Consider the following 25,147-nt stretch of genomic DNA (forward strand, 5'->3'; position numbering starts at 1 on the left):
GTGTTGAAGAGAGTGAGACGGGGGTTGGGAGGTACAACCATAGTGGCCTGTGTTGAAGAGAGTGAGAGACGGGGGTTGGGAGGTACAATCAACATAGTGGCCTGTGTTGAAGAGAGTGAGAGACGGGGGTTGGGAGGTACAATCAACCATAGTGGCCTGTGTTGAAGAGAGTGAGAGACGGGGTTGGGAAATCAACCATAGTGGCCTGTGTTGAAGAGAGAGTGAGAGACGGGGGTTGGGCCTGTGTTGAGGTACAATCAACCATAGTGGCCTGTGTTGAAGAGAGTGAGAGACGGGGTTGGGAGGTACAACCATAGTGGCCTGTGTTGAAGAGAGTGAGAGGGGGTTGGGAGGTACGGGGCCTGTTTGAAGGAGTTAGAGACGGGGTTGGGAGGTACAATCAACCATAGTGGCCTGTGTTGAAGAGAGTGGGAGGTACAACCATAGTGGGTGTTGAAGAGAGTGAGAGACATTCAACCATAGTGGCCTATGTTGAGAAGATTGGATCTTTGACAATATCTCCTTATGTCCACTGTACCTTCAGACCAGATTAGGACACACAGCACTTTACACTTTACAAATCCACCACAACTGTGGAAAAACGGCTCCAAATTCAATCCTCAAAACGCTATTTCCTGGCTAACCCTGAACACACTGAGTAGGCTTCCAGCACTGCGCTGCTCTCCTATCCAGGCAACGAGCTTCACCACTGAGGCATGCCAATACACCCCCCCCCCCCCCGTTATAAAAATCCACCTGCAGTCGCTCACTAATTGGACTTGGGTAGACAGCTAACAAAGCGTATGTCTTGTTATGGCAATCTAATTGGCTGTGCTGCTTTAGGAAAGAATGAAATAAATCAGTGTTCTGACTCCGGTCGGCCCAGTCTCTACTGAATCCATTAGAGGAGATAATTGTGTTGGGAGGCAAAGCGTTTTCCCAGCGTTGCCTCAGCGTTGTGGGAGAATGCGGTTGAATTAGAATTGTAACGGTGAATGTGTGCCACTGGAGAGCTGGATGCCCCTGGATACTACAGTGGGAAACCCCAGAGTGGATGAACATGGAGAGTGGTGATGGAGAATCAGATACTGTGAGCTATTATTATATTTCAGCGTGTGTGTTGCTGATATGAGGAGTCGTTCTTTTCAGACACCATGTCTGGAGAATTGTGCAGTATATACAACTTGCTAATGAAGACATTACACCCATTTTGTATGTGTGTGCGCGCGCATGTGTGCATGCTGTGTGTCTGTACCCAGTAGGACAGGTGCGATCATTAAGATTAAGATGAATGTCCCCTGCCAACACACACACACACACACACACACACACACACACACACACACACACACACACACACACACACACACACACACACACACACACACACACACACACACACACAACTGTGCTGTACACACCCGGCTAGACAACAGACGCAAACAAACCTGAGATGTAAACTCTTGGAGAGAGAGGAGGACTGTCTTTGTTTACCCCTCTGGCCCTCTCTCATCCCCCTCTCATCCCTCTCTCATCCCCCTCTCTCAGTGCTAAATCAAATTCTCTCTCGCTCTCTCCACTCATCTGTTTATTGACTCTTAACACATTAAAGCAACAGCAGCCAAACTAAACTGTCCAGACTGCACTGGCCAGCGTTCACACAGACACACACAGCATCCATCAGATAGTCCAGGCCTGGGACCAGACTCAACTCAACTAGCAGTTGCCCTTCCTGCAGAATAACCATCTAAAGACAACCAGACCACTCAGATGGGAAACACTGTCTACGAACTCACTGGTGTTAAATGTATTCATTGTGCCATCTTTACATGAAAAATGTATGAAAACATTTTCTAGAAGCATCAGTAACAATATGTGTAAGGAGGAATGTGTGTATCAACTGGAAATGTGTATCTACCATCAATAGATTAGAGAAGAATGGAGAGAGAGAGAAAAATAAAAATAAACTCCACTTCACAAATCCAAATTACTCTAGTAATAGTCAAGAGAGAAGGATAGCTGTTGACCCGGCCTCTGGATCACCAAGGCCGACGGAGCACACTCCCTCAACCATCTAACTGAGACCACTCTGAAAATATGGTCATTCATTTAAGCTAAACAGACCGGGGGAAAAGGGGCACAGTTTCCTTGACACCAATGAAATGGGAATTGGCTCCCGTGCAACTGTGGAGCCGAGGGGGGCCATTGCGGCTCCACCGTGTGAGAGGGCTCTGACAAGGCCATGTCGCGCCAGAGAGTGCTTACTTAACGACGAGAAAACAACAGCGCCTAAAGCCTGGGAATATACAAGCCTCGACAGAGCTCTATCAAACAGCCAATTTCCTGTTCAATCCAACCAATCCTCCATTTTACAGGCCAGAGAAAGAGCGAGAGATTGTTGAGTGTTTACAGTCTCAAGGAAGAGATGAGAGGCTGTTCTCCCTACTTAAAGTAAAGTGTCTATGAGTGACACTCTCCCACACTTTGACTCATCAACCAGATAAATCAGAGCGACTCAAGGGCTTAGCAACAGAGGAAGACACATTGGAGGAAGAGAGGAGAGGCTGTTAAGAGCAAAGTATTGGCCTCATCCGCTACGGAGAAACAAAGAGGAAGAGAAGTCATCCAGAGGTCAGGGACTCAGACAGAGGAGGAGATGCGGAGAGATGGAGAGGGAGAAAGGGAGAGCGAGAGAGACACACAAGCATGAACACACTCAGACACACGCATACAGACACACTCAGACACATAGCACATGACAGTGAGCTTAGGCCGAATGATTTGATTTAGGCGTGTCCCTGTCTCCTCTTGGCAGACTGGTGAATTGCTGTGTCAAGGCTTGTGGGAACTTGTGACTCAGAGAGAGAGAGAAAGGGATGGAGAGAGAGATGAGGAGGGAAAAGAGAGAGCAAAACAAAGAGATGCTGTGGGGATGAGGAGGTGAGGGAAAGCGCTTGCTCCTTCTCTTCCATTCTTACTTTTTAATTTCTTTATTCAGTGAAGATAAATAAAATATGACATTAACAGGTGTGTGTGCAGTGGCCCTTACCAAAATCTCCTCTCTCTCCGTCTCCCTCTCCCCTATACATCTTCCATCCGCCTACTCCCACTGTCTCCTCAAGCTGCCTGTCATCACAGTGCATTCTGTTGTCTCGCTCTCGCTCTCTGTGTTTGATGTGTGTCTGCTAATGTGGCAGCAGCATTGTCTCATTGTCGGCTCTGCTGCCTCTTTTGTTTTCTCTCTGACTTGACAAGTTCATCAGGAAAAGGCGGATGAGATGAACATGTATATATTAATTGTGTTTTGTGTCAAAGACACAGTTTCAGAGAAATATCAGGCTGGAATTGATGGAATTGATACATGTGTACTGTACAGTATGCCTTTGTGTTTATTGCGTGCTTGTGTATTGTGTAGGATTGCATAAGCAGTGAGTGAGTGATTCTCCATCTTAACTTTGTTCGGCTGAGCGCTCTGGCTGTTGTGTGTGTGTGTGTGTGTGTGTATGACTGTCTCTCTGCCATACCTTTGCTCTGTGGAGGGTTCTGGCTGCGGTCTCGGAGGATGTTGATCTGATAGACGGCGCCGTAGGGCTCAAACAGCTCCTTCAGCTCCTTCTCTGACCAGGAGCGAGGGATCTGACCCACGAACATCTTGATGGCGTCTGGGTCGGGCTGGTCCGAATGCTCCAACGCACCGTTCATCTTCCCGGCCGTGCCGTTACTGAAAAGAGACCACAGGGGGGTGCTAGGTTACATAACAGATCATAGAAGCTACACTACCGTACAAACGTTTTGGGTCACTGAGAAATGTCCTTTTTTTTGCCCACTAAAATAACATCAAATTGATCAGAAATACAGTGTAGACATTGTTAATGTTGTAAATGACTTTTGTAGTACAGAGGCCCATTATCGGCAACCGCCACTCCTGTGTTCCAATGGCACGTTGTGTTAGCTAATCCAAGTTTATCATTTTGAAAGGCTAATTGATCGTTAGAAAACCAATATGTTAACACACTTGAAAACTGTTGTTCTGATTAAAGAAGAAATAAAACCGGCCTTTAGACTAGTTGAGTATCTGGAGCATCAGCATTTATGGGTTTGATTACAGGCTCAAAATTGCCAGAAACAAATAACTTTCTTCAGAAACTCGTCAGTCTATTCTTGTTCTGAGAAATGAAGGCTATTCCATGCGAGAAATTGCCAAGAAACTGAAGATCTCGTACAATGCTTGTGTACTACTCCCTTCACAGAACAGTGCAAACTGCCTCTAAGCAGAATATAAAGAGGAGTGGGAGGCCCCGGTGCACAACTGAGCAAGAGGACAAGTACATCAGAGTGTCTAGTTTGAGAAACAGACGCCTCACCAGTCCTCAACTGGCAGCTAAACTTGGATTAGCTAACACAATGTGCCATTGGAACACAGGAGTGATGGTTGCTGATAATGGGCCTCTGTACACATATGTAGATATTGCATAAAAAAATAGCCGTTTCCAACTACAGTAGTAATTTACAACATTAACAATTGTCTACACTGTATTTCTGATCAATTTGATGATAGTTTAATGGACAGAAAATGTGCTTCTTTTTCAAAAACAAGGACATTTCCTAGTGACCCCAAACTTTTGACTGGCAGTGTACACCTGACATGGAAGATGTGAAAGTACACAGTATTGTCATTCTCAGGAAGGTCCACTGGGGTAGCAGCTGGTTCAAGGCTGGGTTCACTGTGCAGCCTGTAATGTTCCATTTATGTCCGCCCCCCAAAACGTATTTTTTTAAACATCCCGCACCTTGAAAGTACGTCTTGGAGAACATACATCCACAATTGGACGTCAAGATATCACCTCGCCATTTGCGAGACACTTTAGAACAAAAGCATTCTATTAATGAAATTGCGTGGCGTCGGGATGGAAAAGATTAATCCATCACGTAGAGTAGGTGACTTTGACAACACATTACTCCAAAGAGAAGCCATGTGGATATATGCATCCAATGATCTATCTCCACACGGTTTAAACAAAGAATTTGACTCCACCTCCTTCCTTTAAGCCACATTGAGACTGTTACACAAGCACACTGTTCCAAATCAGATTCTGCATATCGTTTAATGAGGTTGGCCCCACATATTTATGAATGGCTGTGTCTGATGTCCTTCGCGGTGGGCTGTCACATTAATTGATGTGACGTATTTAGGGGAGCGGACACCTGCGGCGATTGATTGGTGAGTTGTTCTTCGTGCCCTCTCCCGTCCCCTATAATTCTGTCTCTCTTTGTGACTAATATATATACAGGTAGACCAGAGGGGTCCTGATTGGCAGATGAGGTACAACCCTGATTGGAAGCACCTGCTGCTCATCTGTTGATTTTACCTACACAATGAAGAACGCTGTAAAACAGAAGCGTCTGTGTGCGTTATCCCTGACGCAGTGAAACATTTAAAACCTTGAATAACGAAGAAAGCTTTACGCAACATATATATTTTTTGGTGCGATTATACCTCTTTGATCAGCTCAAAATGATAAGCAGCACAATCCTCAGTAAGGGGAGCTTCCGTACATATACATTATTTAATCCACATAACATGATTTCAAGAAAACACAATTCCCTCGGAGCAAGTAGGCCTAGCACTCCACTATAAAAGTACAAGATAAGAGAGGACAGCAACACCAGGGAATGTGTGGGTCTGTTTTTTGGTTTTGCTATCCTTGTGGGGGCCAGAAGTCCTGTAAATGTAAAAAAACAAGGACAATTTAGACAAGTGGGGACATTTCGCAGGTCCCCACAATGAAAAATGGTTAGGTTTAGGGTCACAATTAGGGTTAGGTTTGGAATTAGGGTTAGGGGTTAGGGGTTAAGGTTAGGGAAAATAGGATTTTGAATGGGAATCAATTGTTTGATCCCCACAATGATAGTAAAACCAATGTGTGTGTGTGTGTGGTGATGAGTGTTGTTGTGTTCATGCAGGTCTGGCTCACTCTGTAGAAGGGACTTAGTCTGCTGAGTGCTGAGAGCCTGGACTGTGTTACAAAACACTACATGACATGGTACCATAACACACACACACACACACCATACACGGTTAAAAACACTACATGACATGGTACCATAACACACACACACCATACACTGTTAAAAACACTACATGACATGGTACCATAACACACCATACACTGTTAAAAACACTACATGACATGGTACCATAACACACACACACACACACCATACACTGTTAAACACACTACATGACATGGTACCATAACACACACACACACCATACACTGTTAAAAACACTACATGACATGGTACCATAACACACACACACACACCATTCACTGTTAAAAACACTACATGACATGGTACCATAACACACACACACACCATACACCATACACTGTTAAAAACACTACATGACATGGTACCATAACACACACACACACACTGTTAAAACACTGCATGACATGGTACCATAACACACACACACACACACACACCATACACACACACACACACACACACACACCATACACTGTTAAAAACACTACATGACATGGTACCATAACACACACACACACCATACACTGTTAAAAACACTACATGACATGGTACCATAACACACACACACACCATACACTGTTAAAAACACTACATGACATGGTACCATAACACACACACACACACACCATACACACACACACCATACACTGTTAAAAACACTACATGACATGGTACCATAACACACACACACACACACCATACACTGTTAAGTCAGTTCATGTTTCTAAGCCTCTGTAACCTTTCATTTTCCTGCTTCTTTCTCTCTGCTCACGTCTTCCATGTCACGAATCACATTCAATAGTCCTAGTGTGTGTCAAATAAAAACGCCAACTTGGCAAGCTTTTTAAAAGAGAAAATGTGCAATGTGCACGCACGCACGCACGCACGCACACACACACACACACACGACTCCCTGAGGGAACAATCTGGGATCACAATGGCTTGTTTTACATCTTAACGATTTCTCTAAAACGTCCGCCAGCCTCGAACAATCAGCACAGTTGCCATTGATCCCAGGGCCAGCTGCATGAATAGGGCTAGAACGTACCAGCACACACACAGTCCCAGTCTCCACTTCAGCCTGCGGTGCCACGGAACCAGAGTACAAACCCAAACTAAACGAGCTAAAGTCCATGTGCTGCTTTTATCGCTCTACTTTCCCTGTTGTTATTCTCCACAGGAGAAAGGAGAGAGCATTATCTTGAGAGGCAGAAACAAAACAAGCCCAAATCCCTTGCTTGGCCAGCTGACAGCCGTAATACCACTCTATAAAGCTCAGGAGGACAGAGGGAGGAAAAGTAGGGAGGGAATCAAAAAAGTGAAGAAGCAAGAAGGAAGAGAGAATAAAAAGAGAGAACGAGGGATGGAGAACATACAGACCTTTGAACACGGCCCATCCATCTCCTGCAGAAAGAGCCCAGGCGTTCGGCAGAAACGCCCAATTCTTTAAAGGACTTAAAGGACATGTCAAATAAATGACCAAGCCAGAGAACGAGGGAACGAGCAAACGAGTGCTAACGGTCCCCGCGGCAACCCCTCCACTGTAAGCTGGACGATAAATCTCAGCCACAGCGCCGAGGGGACCGGGCAGGAGTTACGGCCCCAATGAACACCAAGCGTTACGCCAACGTTCACACTCATAAAGCAGAGCGTTGCTTGAACGTTAGACATTTAAAAACGGGAGATGAACGGCTCCCCTGGCACACAGCACAGCCATGACACCTGCAGTATATCCATCCCTAGACACCCCAGGCTGGAAGCACAACAACAACCCACTAACACACTCTGTGTAAAAGGCTTGTTAGTGTGTGTGTGTGTGAGAGTGAATGAGAGAGAGAGAGAGAAACAATTCCCCTTTGTTGTGTGTTTGTTTGAGGTCTATAGGGATGAGGCACAATACGGCTTTGAACCATTCACCCTGCCCATCACAGTCCCCACTGCCAACATGCCCCATTACACAGCCATGCACGGACATACGGCTCTATGTATTCTTATAAAACGTCATAATCTGTTATAAGATACACACTGCATGACGTGGAGGTATTTGGTCTCTGTGGGTTGGTGATGGCTGTGAGAAAGTGACTGTTCAGTATAAAGGAATGAGCTTCTCTCCCCTTCACCCCTGCAGCCCTGGCTGACAAGGTGTTATTGCAGTCAGTGTGTGAGTGAACCTGAAACAGCAGGAGTGTGTCCCGGGGCACAGATTAAGTCATTGAGTGGATCAACTCCTGCCATAGCCTCTCCTTCTCTCCCTCCTTCCCTCCTTCTCTCCTTCTCTCCTCTCTCTCCCCCTCTCAATTTGAGCCAATTGTCTGCCTTAATGGCTTAACTATTGCTTCCATCACTCCAGTCTCCTTTGCAGCACAGGGCCGTGACTGAGGGGTGATCTACAGTCTTAGCCAAGGCCTGTGTGTGTGTGTGGGTGTGTGTGTGTGTGTGTGTGTGTGAATTCCTTGGCAGGGACCATTATGAGACCTTCCCCCTCTCCATAAAGTAGAGCAGCTGAGTGATCCGGTGTTTGTGTGTGTGTGTGTGTGTGCGCGTGTGTGCCTCCGTCTCAATTGCACTATGGGTTTAAACACAATAGAGAAAGTTCAACTTTCCCTGCAGTACCAGACAGTGGCAGGAAGATAGCTGAGCTGGCTGTGAACCAGTGAAGCATCTATAAGAGAGATTCTAACATAAATGCTATTCACACCTCAGATCTGCACCATTAGGGATATAGATCAGAATGTTATTGGCTGCTGGTAGCATATACAAAGCTAAAATTCGATAGGAGGATGTGTTTACCAAAAACAGTGCTGTCTTGAGTACTTTTTTTCAGCTGGAAAGGCCACCGATAACCTTACACAACTATATTACATACAGGGAGTGGAGATTTCTGACCTGACTGGGAAAAACCTAGGTTCTAGTTCCTAAGTATTCCTAGTGAGTCCTGTGCACAGTAGGAGGGACTCTGTCTCAGTCACATCAATGCAGGGAGGAGAGTGGCAGACGCCCATGGGAGAGAGAGAAACAGGCAGAGAGAGAGAGAGACGAAGAGACGGAGTGAGAGATGGATGCAGGTGAGTGGGGCCAGCAGTAAGCACAGCTTTGAGCACAGCATGGCCTCTCGGATTCGCTGACACACACACACACACACTGTCGTTAGGGGAAAGTGGCTCTGGTATACCCTGCTGTTCTTTCCCTCTGTTTTCATTTCCACTTGAACACACACACACACACACACACACACACACACACACACACACACACACACACACACACACACACACACACACACCCAGACCAACACACCCACCCACCCACATCAATCAAACATCTCTCCAACACACGCACCTCCATTCCACTCCTGGACATCAATGGAGTTGTCCCATGGTAGGCCCCTCTGACGCTAGTCATCAGAACATGGTTGGAGGTGGTGTAACCGTCCCACATGAGGAACTAATCTAGTAGACAACAAGAGTGAGAAACATCAGTCTCAGCTCAGACCAAATGACAACGACTACAACAGTGACGACATCAGTGACTGCAACAGCGACTACTACAACAACGACTACAACGACCACTGCTACAGCTATAAAACTCCTTTCGCTACTCCTGCATGACTAGACCAAATGACTGTCGATACACCCTAGAGTAGAGCAGACTTATCAAGTCTGGCCACCTAACTCCTTTGTTGACAGGTATGGGAATGTTTGAATAAGTGTGCTTAGTTTGACTCGGAAAATGTAGGCTAATGAGTAGGCCCTTAATGGACTGATCCAACAATAAAACAAGTCAATAAAGTATCTTATATAACGGGAACAAGCTTTCAGGAGCTGCGGTTGAACTGTGAAAGGTATTCTGTGGTGCATTCTGGTCTATGGAGGCATTGCAATACAGTGAGGATCACCTCCCACGACCGGTGTGCAGGAAGAAAAGACACAGGCAAGAGGGAAACATCATGGGAATGCACAGACAGAGTTCTCATTATTACGTGCACTCTGTGTGTGTGTGTGTGTGTGTGTGTGTGTGTGTGTGTGTGTGTGTGTGTGTGTGTGTGTGTGTGTGTGAGAGAAGTTGATGAGTATGTCCTCAGTATTGCTCATCGCTGTCGCCCACACACAGCCTGTATACTTCAGACTGAACAGCCTGGAGAAATCATCAACCTAAGAAACATATTCACTCAAACAGCAGTTCCAGCATAATACAACTGTCATAAAGCCCTTCATAGTCTCTCTCGTTACTTCCTGTCCCACTCCTCTGAATGACTTCTATATGAATGATGCTTTAAGCACAACTTTTGACGGCTTGTTTTTTAAAGCCTAAATGTGTGTGTATGTCAGGAGGGGGGAGGTTGAATCCCCATACACAGCTATTAGTCCAGGCCTGCAATCCCCAGGAGGGTAGAAGAATTAGGGAGGTCTAAACCACAAAGCCAGGATTGGCCAAATCCCAGCAACACCAAATTGACTCTGTAATGTCTAACATCCTCCTCCTTCTTTTCCTTCACCTCCCCTCTCCCCATCCCGTCCCGCTCTCTCCCCCAAACCCTGTTACCATCGTTTATAGTGCATATTTATACCCCAAACCATTGGTTACCAAATATTTTATGAGTAGACTTTGCTATTCTGTCTTTTTTCACTATAAATCATTTTTTGTTGTTATTTTTATTTAACTAGGCATGTCGGTTAAGAACAAATTCTTATTTACAATGACCAGGCGACGCTGGGCCAATTGTGTGCCGCTCTATGGGACTCCCAATCACTGCTGGTTGTGATACAGCCTGGAATCGAACCAGGGTGTCTGTAGTGACGCCTCTAGCACTGAGATGCAGTGCCTTAGACCGCTGCACCACTCAGGAGCCCACATGGGGATATTACGTTGATATCCCTAATATTCAATGAACGTGAGCATAAATATTTTTTATATTGATATTACATTTTTTCAGATTTAAGTTGATTCAAACGCACAAAAACTGCAGTTTTGGTGCCTCTACTACAGCCGTGGTGCCTTTACCAAGATTAGAAACTATTCTGAAGAATTAGAAACCGCTGTATTCTCTCCAAGACGTTTGGAGTGGATAAGTAGTCAGTGATGCAGAGCGAGAAGAAGAAGAAGACCAGGGTTGAGGGATATCTGGGATAGAAGACCTACCTAAATGCAAACAAATGAGGGAGAAGAAGATTATTATTGGGCGACTACTCGTGAACTTCCGGGTGAGGGCGTTCTCATATTGTTGGTTGTTATAAAACCAAGCAAAAACACACCTGATTCAACTAATCATGTCTTGATTGAAGTGTATGATTAGTTGAATCAGGTGTGTACAGGAAGACAAGAACAAAAGCCAAGGTCCACATTGATCAATGTGGATATGATTGGACCCTCAGTTTGTACGTTTTTTTAAACATTTGGAAATGAAATCAAATAGGTTATTTAAGAGGTGGGTTTATTTGGAGCACCCATGGGCTGAAAAGGGTACATTTCGTACCCATTCAGACCAGCCCGGACTTTTCAGACATAAACAAATATTGTACGTGAAGTCATAAAACGTCACAGAGATTCATATTTCATTTGATCTCCACTTTTCTTCCAGAAATAAGGACAGTGTATGTTCGAAATGTCTGAAGGTATATTTTGGTGGGTTTAATATGTACACGTACACCACCCTCTCTCATCAACTCCCATTCCCCTCCCACCAATCTCTCACATGGTTGAGAGATGAGAGGCCCTGTGTGTGTGTGTCTTGTGGTTAGGGCGCGTGTGTGCGTGCGTGGGGGGGGGGGGCTGTGATTGCCTGGCGTAGCTGACCAGTACTCTGCCAAAACTCATCATCCGACTCGACGGCGACGAAAACGTCTCATTTGGCTAATGCTGCTCCACACACTGGGCCAAGGAACCAGGACAGACAGAGATCAGAGAGACAGTACCACCACTACTAGCCCCGATGAAGTATTTAAGGGCTGCAGTGTTTCATTCACACTCCATCCCAAGGTCAGGGGGCCTTTGTGTGCTTAATGAAGCCTGATGTGGAGCGGTCTATAACAGCGGTATTACTGGGACCAGGAGAGTAGGCGGAGGACAGAGTAACACTTAACACCTTGACTGCTGTGTGTGGCTTGCTTCAATGAGAACCCCCGTGCTCTTTCCTACACCTCGGTCGTAACTCCTGAACAACGGAGAGGTGGGGAGGTGAACACAGACAAGGAGGAGGAGGACAAAGGGAGCGAGAGGAGATAAGAGAGAAGGATCGAGCTGAGAGAGAAGGGAGGGAGAGGGATGGAGGGAGGGAGGGAGAGATACAGAATAATAGACTATCAGGCATGTGTTGCCAAGAATCTAAGGAGTGTAAGCCGCAGAGAGAAGACGACTGTTGGGATCCAGTTCACAAACTGTATTGATTGAACATGATCACTTGCATTCTATTGGGTTCAGTAGACCTCACAACGCAATTATGTCCCATTGTCAACAGTGCTTTGGGGAGTTTAGACTCAGAGTACTGACTGCTGCTACTATGGTTCTCTCTGTACCAGAGAAAGATGGATAAAGTGGCTATCGTCGTTTATTAACATTGGCAAAGCAGGTTTCTTCTCGTCATGCCAATACAGCCTGTGGAATTGAGAATGGCCCATGTTTCTCACGGTGTCAGACTAAAGGGGAATTGACACATACAGCAAGGGCGGGCGGACACACACGAGCACACACATATAGACACGCGCCCACACCTCCCTCCCCCGGCTGTCCTTGCGGTTGTGTAAATGTGTTGTTCCGAGAGAAAGCTGCAGGTGTTCCTGTGTGGAGGACAGGCAAAAACCTTGGCTGACACTTTAATACACCCCCATTACTGGTAACACCACCTCCACGGACACACAGAGAGAACGGAGAGAGGAGAGGACAGATAGGGGGGTCGAGAGAGGGTCAAATTGAAGCAGGAGATGGTAGAGAGGAAGAGAGAGGGGGTTGAGGGCTAAAGGTGGGCCGAGAACAGGAGTGAAACAGACAGCAGGAAGGAAGAAAGCCATTTGTTGGTCAGTCAGCCTAAGAGGGTAACAGAGTTTTGAGACACAGTGTTTACCTCTCTGCTTTTAACCTCCCCTGCAGAGCACACAGACAGGGCCAGAGGAGAAACTACACTGAACAAAAATAGAAACGCAACATGTAAAGTGCTTCATGAGCTGAAATAAAAAATTCCAGAGAAATGTTCCATGCACAAAAAGCTTATTTCTCTGTAATGTTGTCTCTACCATAAGCTGCCTCCGGATTAATTTATTTAAATTGACTGATATCCTTATATTAACTGTAACTCAGTATCTAACTCAAAATCTAATACATTTTGCTTTCTATTTTTGTTCAGTATACATCAAAATGACCACAGACCAGAGTGAGTGTTTATTTTCTCTGTACAAAACATTAAGAACACCTTCCTAATATCGAGTTGCCCTCCCTTTTGCCCTCAGAACATCTTCAATTCACTGGGACATGGACTCTACAAGGTGTCCAAAGCGTTCCACAGGGATTCTGGCCCATGTTGACTCCAATGCTTCCCATAGTTGTGTCAAGTTGACTGGATGTCCTTTGGGTGGTGGACCATTCTTGATACACAAGGGAAACTGTTGAGCGTGAAAAACCCAGCAGCGTTGCAGATCTTAACACAAACCGGTGTGCCTGGCACCTACTACCATACCTTGTTCAAAGGCCCTTAAATATTTTGTCTTGCCCATTCACCCTCTGAATGGCACATACACAATCCATGTCTCAATTGTCTCAAGGCTTAAAAATCCTTCTTAATGTCACACCCTGATCTGGTTCACCTGTCCTTGTGATTGTCTCCACCCCTCCAGGTGTCGCTTATTATCCCCGGTGTATATATCCCTGTGTTTCCTGTCTCTTTGTGCCAGTTTGTCTTGTTTTCCAAGTCAACCAGCGGTTTTCCTTGCTCCTATTTTTCTCCAATCTGTTTGTTTCCAGTCCTCCTGGTTTCAAACCTTGCCTGTCCTGACTACCAGCCTGCCTGACCACTCTACCTGTCCTGACTACCAGCCTGCCTGACCACTACCTGTTCTGACCACTCTACCTGTCCTGACTACCAGCCTGCCTGACCACTCTACCTGTCCTGACTACCAGCCTGCCTGACCACTACCTGTCCTGACCACTCTACCTGTCCTGACTACCAGCCTGCCTGACCACTCTACCTGTCCTGACTACCAGCCTGCCTGACCACTCTACCTGTCCTGACTACCAGCCTGCCTGACCACTCTACCTGTCCTTACTACCAGCCTGCCTGACCACTACCTGTCCTGACCACTCTACCTGTCCTGACTACCAGCCTGCCTGACAACTCTACCTGTCCTGACTACCAGCCTGCCTGACCACTCTACCTGTCCTGACTACCAGCCTGCCTGACCACTCTACCTGTCCTGACTACCAGCCTGCCTGACCACTCTACCTGTCCTGACTACCAGCCTGCCTATCCCCTTGTACTGTTTTGGGTTGTGACCTGGTTTATGAACTCTCGCCTGTCCCCGACCTGCCTTTGCCTGCTCCCTTTCTTATAATAAATATTGGAGCTCTACCATCTGCCTCCTGTGTCTGCATTTGGGTCTCGCCTTGTGCCCTTATACTATAAACTGTCTCCTCCCCTTCATCTACACTGACTGAAGTGTATTTAACAAGTGACATTAATACGGGATCATAACTTTCACCTGGATTCACCTGGTCAGTCTGTCATGGGCTCCCGAGTGGCGCAGCGGTCTAAGGCACTGCATCTCGGTGCTAGAGGCATCACTACAGACACTCTGGTTCGACTCCAGGCTGTATCACAACTGGCCGTGATTGGGAGTACTGGCCCAGCGTCGTCTGGGGTTCGGCCGGGGTCGGCCGCCATTGTAAGTACGGGTTTGTTCTTAAGTGACTTGCCTAGTTAAATAAAGGTTGAATAAATCAAAAAGAGCAGGTGTTCCTAATGCTTTGTAGACTCAGTGTCTACTTCATGTCTCTGGTGAGATACTGTATTTCAGAGGGAGCTGAAGGGTATTTGAGCTCTGGTGCTCTGTCTCCCTCTACATTAAAAACACACACAAGACAGCATTGACCTAACCAGTGTAGCATTTTGTCCACGTGAACACACCACACACACCCAGTCTGATTCTCCAGTGTCTTGTCACAGAATGTGTTCAGGATCCAACATTTCTCAGGCATGAATAATTTTATAGGTGGATTAATGTGTACTTTAAACCACATCACTGTGCAGCTGTGCTGTTCCCTCTCTTTCTCCCTCTCCCCCTCCCCCTTCTTCTTCCTCCTCCTCCTCCTCCTCCTCCTCCTCCTCCTCCTCCTCCTCCTCTCTCTGTTCGTGTTTCAATCCCTCGGAGTTCCATCAACATCTAGACCACAGTCACTTCCACAATGTTTCAATGGATTTCCAGAAACACTGTTTCAGAAAAGCCCAAACACCAGTGGTGGTGACAGAGCGGTTGGGAAGGCAGGAGCGTGGAGATGATAGACCAGTCTCCATTCCCGCACGGTGCCGCGCACGCCAGGGAAAGTCACATCCCGTGCCTGGGAACGCCAGAACATGACCTAATCCCTGTCATCCCCTTATTATCTGGATAATGGCGCTGGGGGCGGAGCTGAGATGGTGATGCCATTAGCGGATATTAGGGCGGGGCGCACGTTTTCATTGGGCTTTATGGGCTGGAAAAACCTTGTCATGCATACCAATTAGCACTGAGGAACAGATGCCTCAATGCATGTGCTGCTGCCTACATCTCAACACGCAACAACCTCGTCAAACACACGCAGCTGCACTCACCCGTATACACCATGGAGACAAAGCAGAAACCTCTCTCACACACACACAGTAAAACTAGCAACCCTAAACCCTCTGAAGAGAGCACAGGCATGTTGATAAAGCAGAGGATGCAGCATCTCTCCTCTCCTGTTATCTGGTTCCCTCCTCTCTTCCCGACATCCCCCTCCCCTCTGCTCCTCTATCACGTCTCCTCCCATCCCAGGTCATGACCTACAGAGAAACCGCCCGGGAACGGGCTGCTCTAAACTCTCTCTGAGGAGAGGACCATATGCTGACTGTAAGCTGGGGAGTGTGTGTGTGTGTGTGTGTGTTAGAACAGGGAGTATCTCTATGTGAGGTCTATAGAGCTAAAAGATGGTTTCTCAGCCTTTAACTATATTTTAACCTTGACTGTATGAATGAGGTGGTACTATTCAACCATCTCCTTTTGTCAGACAGTAGATGCACACAGTGGATAAGCAATTACACATCAGAAAACCAATTCAGCCCTTCCCTCTCTTGTCCGCCTCCATCTGTCTCACGTCCTATAGAAACAGAGGAGGACACTGATAGACGGGGTGAATAGGGTTGTGTGTGAACCTTGTTTGTGAACTGTGTGCGCGCGCGGGAGGGCACAGGTGTGCGTCGCCCCATTGAGCGCTTTATGCTAGCGAGCGCCGTAGCGCCGACGTTAGCCACGGCTCAGTGGGTTTGAATGGCGACGCGCTAGCGTAGCAATCCCAAAGCCCATTGATCTGTCTCTCACACACATAACAGAGAGAGGAGAGGAGCTCTGATTCTCTAGGACTACTAGGATGCATGAGACGCACAGAGAGCGAAACACACAGGGGTGTACATGGGGTAAATACACTGAGGTAAATGGAGTGTATAGGAATAACTATGCTAGGTTAACTGCCTTAGACAAGGGGGTTATGCTCAGAGTTGCCCCTAAGCACAGATTTAGAATCAGTTTATACCGTCCCAAGTTCTAACCTTAATCATTAGGTGATTAAAACATAAACTGACCTTAGATCAGCACTTAGGGTTACTGGGTGCATTAAGTGTGTACCAGGCTACTGTGATACGGTGTGACTGGTGGGTGTATATTTAGTCATGTTGTTCCATTTCAAACCCATTATGGGTACCTTCGGGACCAGGGGGATTTGACAACAGCTGCTGACCCTAACGACAGAGAGAACATCACACACACACACTTTCCACTTTCCATGTTGTCTGTTGTCTGTAGCTTGTGAGGTGTGGAAACACTGTTGCTTTTATGAATTTTGTCATGCTGCTTTTTGTCCTATGTTGCTCTGTCTGTATGCTACATCTTGCTTGTCCTATGTTGCTCTGTCTGTATTCTACGTCTTGCTTGTCCTATGTTGCTCTGTCTGTATGCCACGTCTTGCTTGTCCTATGTTGCTCTGCCTGTATGCCACGTCTTGCTTGTCCTATGTTGCTCTGTCTGTATGCTACGTCTTGCTTGTCCTATGTTGCTCTGTCTGTATGCTTGTCCTATGTTGCTCTGTCTGTATGCCACGTCTTGCTTGTCCTATGCTTGTCCTATGTTGCTCTGTCTGTATGCTACGTCTTGCTTGTCCTATGTTGCTCTGTCTGTATGCTTCTTGCTTGTCCTATGTTGCTCTGTCTGTATGCTACGTCTTGCTTGTCCTATGTTGCGTCTTGTCTTGTCCTATGTTGCTCTGTCTGTATGCCACGTCTTGCTTGTCCTATGTTGCTCTGTCTGTATGCCACGTCTTGCTTGTCCTATGTTGCTCTGTCTGTATGCCACGTCTTGCTTGTCCTATGTTGCCCTGTCTGTATGCCACGTCTTGCTTGTCCTATGTTGCTCTACGTTTGCTCACTGCTCAATGATTGTCTATATTGTAATTGTTTTTAATAACCTGCCCAGGGACTCTGCGGTTGAAAATTAGCCGGCTGGCGAATACCGGCACTTTTCCTGAAACGTTGATTAATGTGCACTGTATCTGTAAAATAAAATGAACTCAAAACACACACACACACACACACACACACACTACTAGTGGCTCCACTCTTCACTTCCTCCTCTCTCCATCTCCTCTCTCTCTTTCTCCTCTCTGCAGTGGAAGAGGCGCCACAGAGATCTTTGTGTTCAGGATGAGGGTCGAATGCTGAGACGGTAGTACCTCATATCTGCCTCCCACTCCCAGACTCCATCCCCACGTGTGTGTGTGTTTCCACACTCCAGACCTGGAAATATTCCCAGGCATAACCAAAAACACACTTCAGAATGTTTGAGTGCTTTCCAAACTCATTAATTGACTAGGGCAAAATTAAACAGGGACAATAACAATAACATAGCAACTGGAGCATGCCGGAATGGAGCTCCAATGTGTGTGTGTGTGTGTGTGTGTGTGTGTGTGTGTGTGTGTGTGTGTGTGTGTGTCTCCCCACTCCTCCTACAAGGCTTGGTTCTGCAGGTAATTAGTGGATTCGTGGTCTAATTAATAGCCTATGAATAGCTGATCTGGGCTCAGTGCTTCAAGGTTAGACACCTGTAGTATTGATGGAAACCAAGCTGTTTCTCAGGGTTTATTCAATTACACACTTAAAGTAAATACAGTATTGGCAGCCGGCAGACTCACATCTGTGAACCTGGAGAGAGAGAGGGAAGGGAGGGACGGAGAGGAGGGAGGCTGTTCTTGGAGAAAGAGAAAGCGAGAGCATGCAATCAGGCAGTTGGAGGAAAAGCCAGCGAGCTGGAGAAGACGTGTGGAGAGTCCAACGATGATGATGTCAGAGCAATTAGGGAACACGCACCAATCACTGGGGAACCAATGACCTACGAGACAAAGAACATTCTACAGAGTCAATTATTCAATCATACAGGCACCTGGCAACAGGGAGAGAAGAAGAAAGAATAAAGGCAGGGATAGATGGGGAAACAGATGATGTGGGGCCCCGACTATGAGAAGGGGTGTGTGTGAATGTACAGGAGTGTGTGAGCCCACCAACAAATCAATAAACAGGATCCACGGTGGTTTGTTAAGAGTAATTGCCATGGATTTTAAAAAGGGAGGTTTACATAACTAGTCCTCTTGTTTTAAGCCTATTTCTCCCAGCAAACAGGCTTCCCTCTACCAGACACTTCGTATTGATATTACACTGCTGCACTGTATGTGCTGAAGATAAATTATCCCATTAAATGACAGCATGATAAAGTATTATGGAGAAACTAGCAAGCAGATGATATTATCTGAAGGTTCCCACTGGGCACAGACGTCAATTCAACGTCTATTCCACGTTGGTTCACCGTAATTTCACTGAAATGAAGTGGAAACAACGTTGATTCAACCAGCGTGTGCCCAGTGGGTTGTAACGTTAAAGACAACTCCATCTTCTCTGACAGCTCTGCATCTGGTCTACCCGTGAGCTAGGTGTGATGGCATGGGGGAACTGACATGTGAGTGAGTGGCTGTGTGTAAATGAGTGAGTGGGTGGTGTTCTCACAGTCAAATTAAACTGGGGCCCTGAATGTGGAACAAAGGACTGCATCGCTATTGGAGACACACCACACAGAGAGAGCGAGAGAGTGGGGGGGGGGAGAGAGAGAGGGGGGGGAGCGAGAGAGAGAGAGATGGGGAGAGAGAGAGATCACATATCTGGAGTTTAACCTCAGGGAATAAAGGACTGCTGTAGAAAATCAGTTCACGTCTAACAGAAAGAAGGAGAGAGGAAGGAGGGGGAGGGACGGAGAGAGGGAGGAGGGGGATGGATGGAGAGAGGGAGGAGGGGGAGGGACGGAGAGGAGGAGGGAGGGACGGAGAGAGGGAGGGAGAGGGGAGGGACGGAGAGAGGGAGGAGGGGGAGGGATGGAGAGGGAGGGACAGAGAGGGAGGAGGGGGAGGGACGGAGAGGGGAGGAGGGGGAGGGACGGAGAGAGGGAGGAGGGGGAGGGACAGAGGAGGGAGGAGGGGGAGGGACAGAGAGAGGGAGGAGGGGGAGGGACAGGAAGGAGGGGAGGGGGGGGGGGGAGGGACAGAGGGAGAGGGAGGAGGGGGAGGGACAGAGGGAGGAGGGGGGGAGGGACAGAGAGAGGGAGGAGGGGGAGGGACAGAGAGAGGGAGGAGGGGGAGGGACAGAGAGAGGGAGGAGGGGGAGGGACAGAGAGAGGGAGGAGGGGGAGGGACAGAGAGAGGGAGGAGGGGGAGGGACGGAAGAGAGGGAGGAGGGGGAGGGACAGAGGAGGAGGGGGAGGGACAGAGAGAGGGAGGAGGGGGAGGGACAGGGAGGAGGGGGAGGGACAGAGAGAGGGAGGAGGGGGGGGACAGAGAGGGAGGAGGGGGAGGGACAGAGAGGGAGGAGGGGGAGGGACAGAGAGGGAGGAGGGGGAGGGACAGGAGGGGACAGAGAGAGGGAGGAGGGGAGGGAGGGACAGAGAGAGGGAGGAGGGGGAGGGACAGAGAGAGGGGGGAGGGACAGAGAGAGGGAGGAGGGGGAGGGACAGAGAGGGAGGAGGGGGGAGGGACAGAGAGGGAGGAGGGGGGGGGACAGAGAGAGGGAGGAGGGGGAGGGACAGAGAGAGGGGAGGAGGGGGAGGGACGGAGGAGGGAGGAGGGGGAGGGACGGAGGAGGGAGGGGGGGGACCAGAGAGAGGGAGGAGGGACAGGGGAGGGGGAGGGGACAGAGAGGGAGGGAGGGGGGGAGGAACGGAGAGAGGGGAGGAGGGGGAGGGACGGAGAGAGGGAGGAGGGGGGAGGGCCAGAGAGGGGAGGAGGGTGAGGGACAGAGAGAGGGAGGAGGGGGAGGGACGGAGAGAGGGAGGAGGGGGAGGGACGGAGAGAGGGAGGGACAGAGAGGGAGGAGGGGGAGGGACGGAGAGAGGGAGGAGGGGGAAGGAGAAAGACAAGACAGTGAGCGAGGATAAATCCTGTTAAGGCTATGCACAATACTGCCCCCTTTGGAAGAATTGCGTGCCCATACTAAACAGAAAAAAAATCTGTCCAAAATTGCTAATATATGCATATAATAATTATTATTGAATAGAAAACACTCTAAAGCTTCTAAAACCGTTCGAATTATGTCTGTATGTAAAGCAAAACTCACAGGGCAGCCATTCTCCCAAACTCTCTCTCTCATCAGGAAAGTTCTCCCAACTTTGACGTCATCGCCCCCACCCTTCCCAACCAGCTACGGATCTGGGAACAGTTTCTGTGTGTTCAGCATGATGTGTTCTTTCAATGGGGTGAGAATGGAGAAAATGGAGAATGGAGAAAATGGAGAATGGAGAAAATGGAGAATGGAGAAAATGGAGAATGGAGAAAATCCCGTGAGCTTTGGCCCGTTGGCGGGCAAAATACTGAAGTGTCATGAGAATTTAGCTGCGCGTCCTAGCGCAATTGTAGACAGGGCACTCTTTGTTCCAGCTCGTCTGAGAAGAGTTACGTTCTTTTGGTTGAATCGCCAATTGTTTTGTACGTTAATAACATCCTAAAGCTTGATTCTGCACTTAGTTTGACCAGTTTAGTCGACATATAATATGTAATTTTGAAGTTTTGATGCGCAACTGTTCGGGACCAGAAGTAATTTTGGATGCATTTCAGCTGGAACTCGTAGCATATGCTACTATAAAGGCACACGAACTGAAACCAAACGTTATATTAGGTAAGTATGACTCCTTCCACTACATTCTGATCGAAGACCATCAAAGGTAAGGGCATATTTATGTTGTAATTTTGTATTTCTGTTGACTCCAACATATCAGAGAAATATTGCTTATGTCTGAGCGCCGTCTCAGATTATTGCATAGTGAACAAATTCTGTAACGTTAAAAATAAATGTAACACAGCGGTTGCATTAAGAAGCAGTGTATCTTTCTAACTATATGTAGAACATGTATATTTAGTCAAAGTTTATGATGTGTATTGCTGTTATCTGGCGTTATCTGGCGGAGCTATCTATAATTTCTCTGTACATTTCTGTAGCATTTTTTGAACATGGCTCAATGTAAACGGAGATTTATGGATATAAATTGCATATTATTGAAAAAAACATAAATGTACTGTGTAACATGTCCTATTACTGTCATTTGATGAAGATTTTCAAAAGGTTATTGAATTATTTTAATTTTAATCCTGCGTTTGTGATTGCGTCTTTTGCTTGACAAAATGGCTGCATATCGTCTGTGTGTCTGTGGTGGTTTGACATAAATATGTGCTATGTTTTCGCCGTAAAACATTTTAGAAATCTGACTCGATGGGTAGATGAACAAGGTGTTTATCTTTCATTTGTGCTATTGGACTTGTTAATGTGTGGAGGTTAAATATTTCTAAGAATATTTTTGCATTCTGTGCAACACGGTTTGAGTTGAGCGGGGGGGCGTGGTTCCCCTTGGGGAACCTGTACTGTTAACAAGATAAGAAAAGAGAAGCGGGACAGAGAAAAGGGAAGGAAAGATTAGACAGATGGAGAGATTGAGAGAGAGAGATTGATGCTTGTAATGATTAAATGGATGGGGGGAGAGACGAGAGAGAGAGGCCTCCACGTCAGATGCCATTACTCATCTCCATGACGTGCTGCTGCCACCTTGGGCGCCGCCACGACATCCCTATGCCCTGCGTCGCTCACCATCTCGCTCTCCCTTCCTTTCCCTCCGTCACTCTCCTTCTCAAATCAAATGTTATTTGTCACGTGCCGAATACAACTGGTGTAGGCGTTACCGTGAAATGCTTGCTTACGAGCCCTTCTCAACGATGAGAGTTTCAAAATAATGTATATATTTTAAACTCTGCGTCTCTCTCTCTCTCACACACAGGTTGAAAGCTGAACACACACTCACCTACAGTAACATTATTTGTGTTGTACACATCCTATCCCAGGTCTCCCTCTCTCTCTCCCTCCTCCAGTGCTGCAAAAACTGCCAGATGGGCCTTATCCCAGTTGAAATAAGTGAGTCTGGGGCTGCATTAGACAGATGTGTAGTTATGGTTGTGTACTGTAGGCAGACAGAGAGCCTACATAATGTAATGCTACCCTGGACCAACAAAAGCCAGCCAGCATGTACACATACTTTACACTGCAGACACATGCTCATGATTGACAGCTCTGAACGTGTGTGTGTGTGTTTGTCTCTGAATGTGTGTGTGTGTGTCTCTGAATGTGTGTGGGTGTGTCTCTGAATGTGTGTGGGTGTGTCTCTGAATGTGTGTGGGTGTGTCTCTGAATGTGTGTGGGTGTGTCTCTGAATGTGTTGGGGTGTGTCTCTGAATGTGTGTGGGTGTGTCTCTGAATGTGTGTGGGTGTGTCTCTGAATGTGTGTGGGTGTGTCTCTGAATGTGTGTGGGTGTGTCTCTGAATGTGTGTGGGTGTGTCTCTGAATGTGTGTGGGTGTGTCTCTGAATGTGTGTGGGTGTGTCTCTGAATGTGTGTGGGTGTGTCTCTGAATGTGTGTGGGTGTGTCTCTGAATGTGTGTGGGTGTGTCTCTGAATGTGTGTGGGTGTGCTCAATTTGCCTGACGGGTCTGCTGAGACTTCTTGGATAGCGATTACTGTCCTCCAAGACAGTCTAATTTCCTATTTTCATGACAACATCCTCCCCCTCACCCCACCAACCACTGTTCCCCTTTCTACCCAAGTCCATAGGGATCCCCTCCCCTTTTCTCTCCAGGCCCATTCAGTTGCTTAAAATGTCTGAACGGGACAACAAAGGAAAACACACGATAACAAAGCAAGGTTGGGGTTGTATTGTGTGTGTTGTAGTAGCATACACTGGTTAAAGTATGTTCTGTCTTTGACTGTTCTGGGCTGCAGTCACTAAACATCAGTTTAACACCCCCAGTACACACGGGCACGAAAGAGACAGCTGATGAAGCAGGGGAAGGAGAGAGAGAGAAACACAAAGAGAGAGAGAGAGTGAGACAGAGATGAGCTGGGCTAGTACTGCATGCTAATGTTGTGTAGATGAAGACGCTAAGCTAAGTACAGACTGACAGCCATGGCAAGTAAACCTCTGCAGCATAGGCTAATGCTAACTGCCAGAACCTGCCCCCCTCCTGCAATACTTTATGGCAGTGTGTGTGTGTGTGAAGGGCATTTACCAGCCGCCTAACATTCACAGACCAGGCAAAAAAGACAGCGAGAAGGAAAGGGAGAAGTGACAGGGGAAAGGTTAGATGTTAACACCGTGCACACACACACACACACACACACACACACACACACACACCTATCGTAGATATGTTACGTCCTCTACTCATGTTACCAAAACCACATGAATGCCCGACACCGGTTTGATATGACCGCCAACAAATGATTAAATATGTTATAAGAAAGCAGAAGATAATGAGGCAGTATTTAATGAGGAGAGCACATAGAAACAGGAATGGGGGTCAGAATAGAGCATTTAAGTTATGAGCAGCACTGAAACTAACAACTCAGAGATCGCTGAGTTTACACACACACTGGTGCTGGTGCGATTCCCACGGGGGACCAGTACGAAAAAAAATGAACATGTATAAAAATGTATGAAAATGTATGAAAACATTACTGTAGGTCGCTCTGGATAACAACGTCTGCTAAATGACTAAAAACGTTTTAAAAATGTATTATAACGTTATAATTGGTGTTTACCAGCAGAGTAAAAAACATGACCGTCTACACACCAACACAGACTGGGCAGGAGAGACCAGCTACGTACTGTCTGTCTGTCTGTCTGTCTGTCTGTCTGTCTGTCTGTCTGTCTGTCTGTCTGTCTGTCTGTCTGTCTGTCTGTCTCTATCTGTCTGTCTCTATCTGTCTGTCTCTATCTGTCTGTCTCTATCTGTCTGTCTCTATCTGTCTGTCTCTATCTGTCTCTATCTGTCTGTCTCTATCTGTCTGTCTGTCGGTCTGTGTATCTCGGTCTGCTGTGTTTGACCACTAACTGTGCTGGGCGAGTAGTGATTAGTGAGCGGTTTGGCCCAGACAGGATTTAAACACGGTCGTGACTAGGTAAACACAACCAGAAGTGTGTATGTTTAGAGTGAACATCTGGGTGTCTGACTGGACTGTGCCTGTGGGTCCCAGAGGAAACTACCCTGCAGAGACATAGACCTGTACCACTGCCAGGACCCCCCCTACTTAAAATCATTCAAATACTTTGAGCGTTTGCTCTAGCCTCCCTGGAGTTCAAGAAGTGCGGGGTTTGCAGTATACGGACTGTACTATTGGTCCATTAAACAAGGCAAGCTTAATCAACCACAGATACTTTTTAATTGTATTTAAACCCGAATCTGAACCACAACGTACCTTCCAGCTTCACGTGAAAGTCAGTCACTTGAATACAAGCAAAAATAGTTAATA

The 25,147-nt window shown here is 47.1% G+C and overlaps 1 protein-coding gene across 21 annotated transcripts in view; it reads right to left on the reverse strand.

Moving 5' to 3' along the window:
- The window catches only part of LOC135515894 (CUGBP Elav-like family member 2), a 220,646-nt gene that overhangs the window by 78,236 nt on the left and 117,263 nt on the right, over positions 1–25,147 (reverse strand). For all 21 annotated transcript variants that reach the window (XM_064939730.1, XM_064939745.1, XM_064939727.1 and 18 more), the window contains one exon: positions 3,525–3,721. In XM_064939730.1, the coding sequence (XP_064795802.1) occupies positions 3,525–3,721 (197 nt within the window). The remainder of the gene's footprint in view (positions 1–3,524; positions 3,722–25,147) is intronic.

This window comes from Oncorhynchus masou, chromosome 27, assembly GCF_036934945.1.
Source record: "Oncorhynchus masou masou isolate Uvic2021 chromosome 27, UVic_Omas_1.1, whole genome shotgun sequence".
NCBI lineage: Eukaryota > Metazoa > Chordata > Actinopteri > Salmoniformes > Salmonidae > Oncorhynchus > Oncorhynchus masou.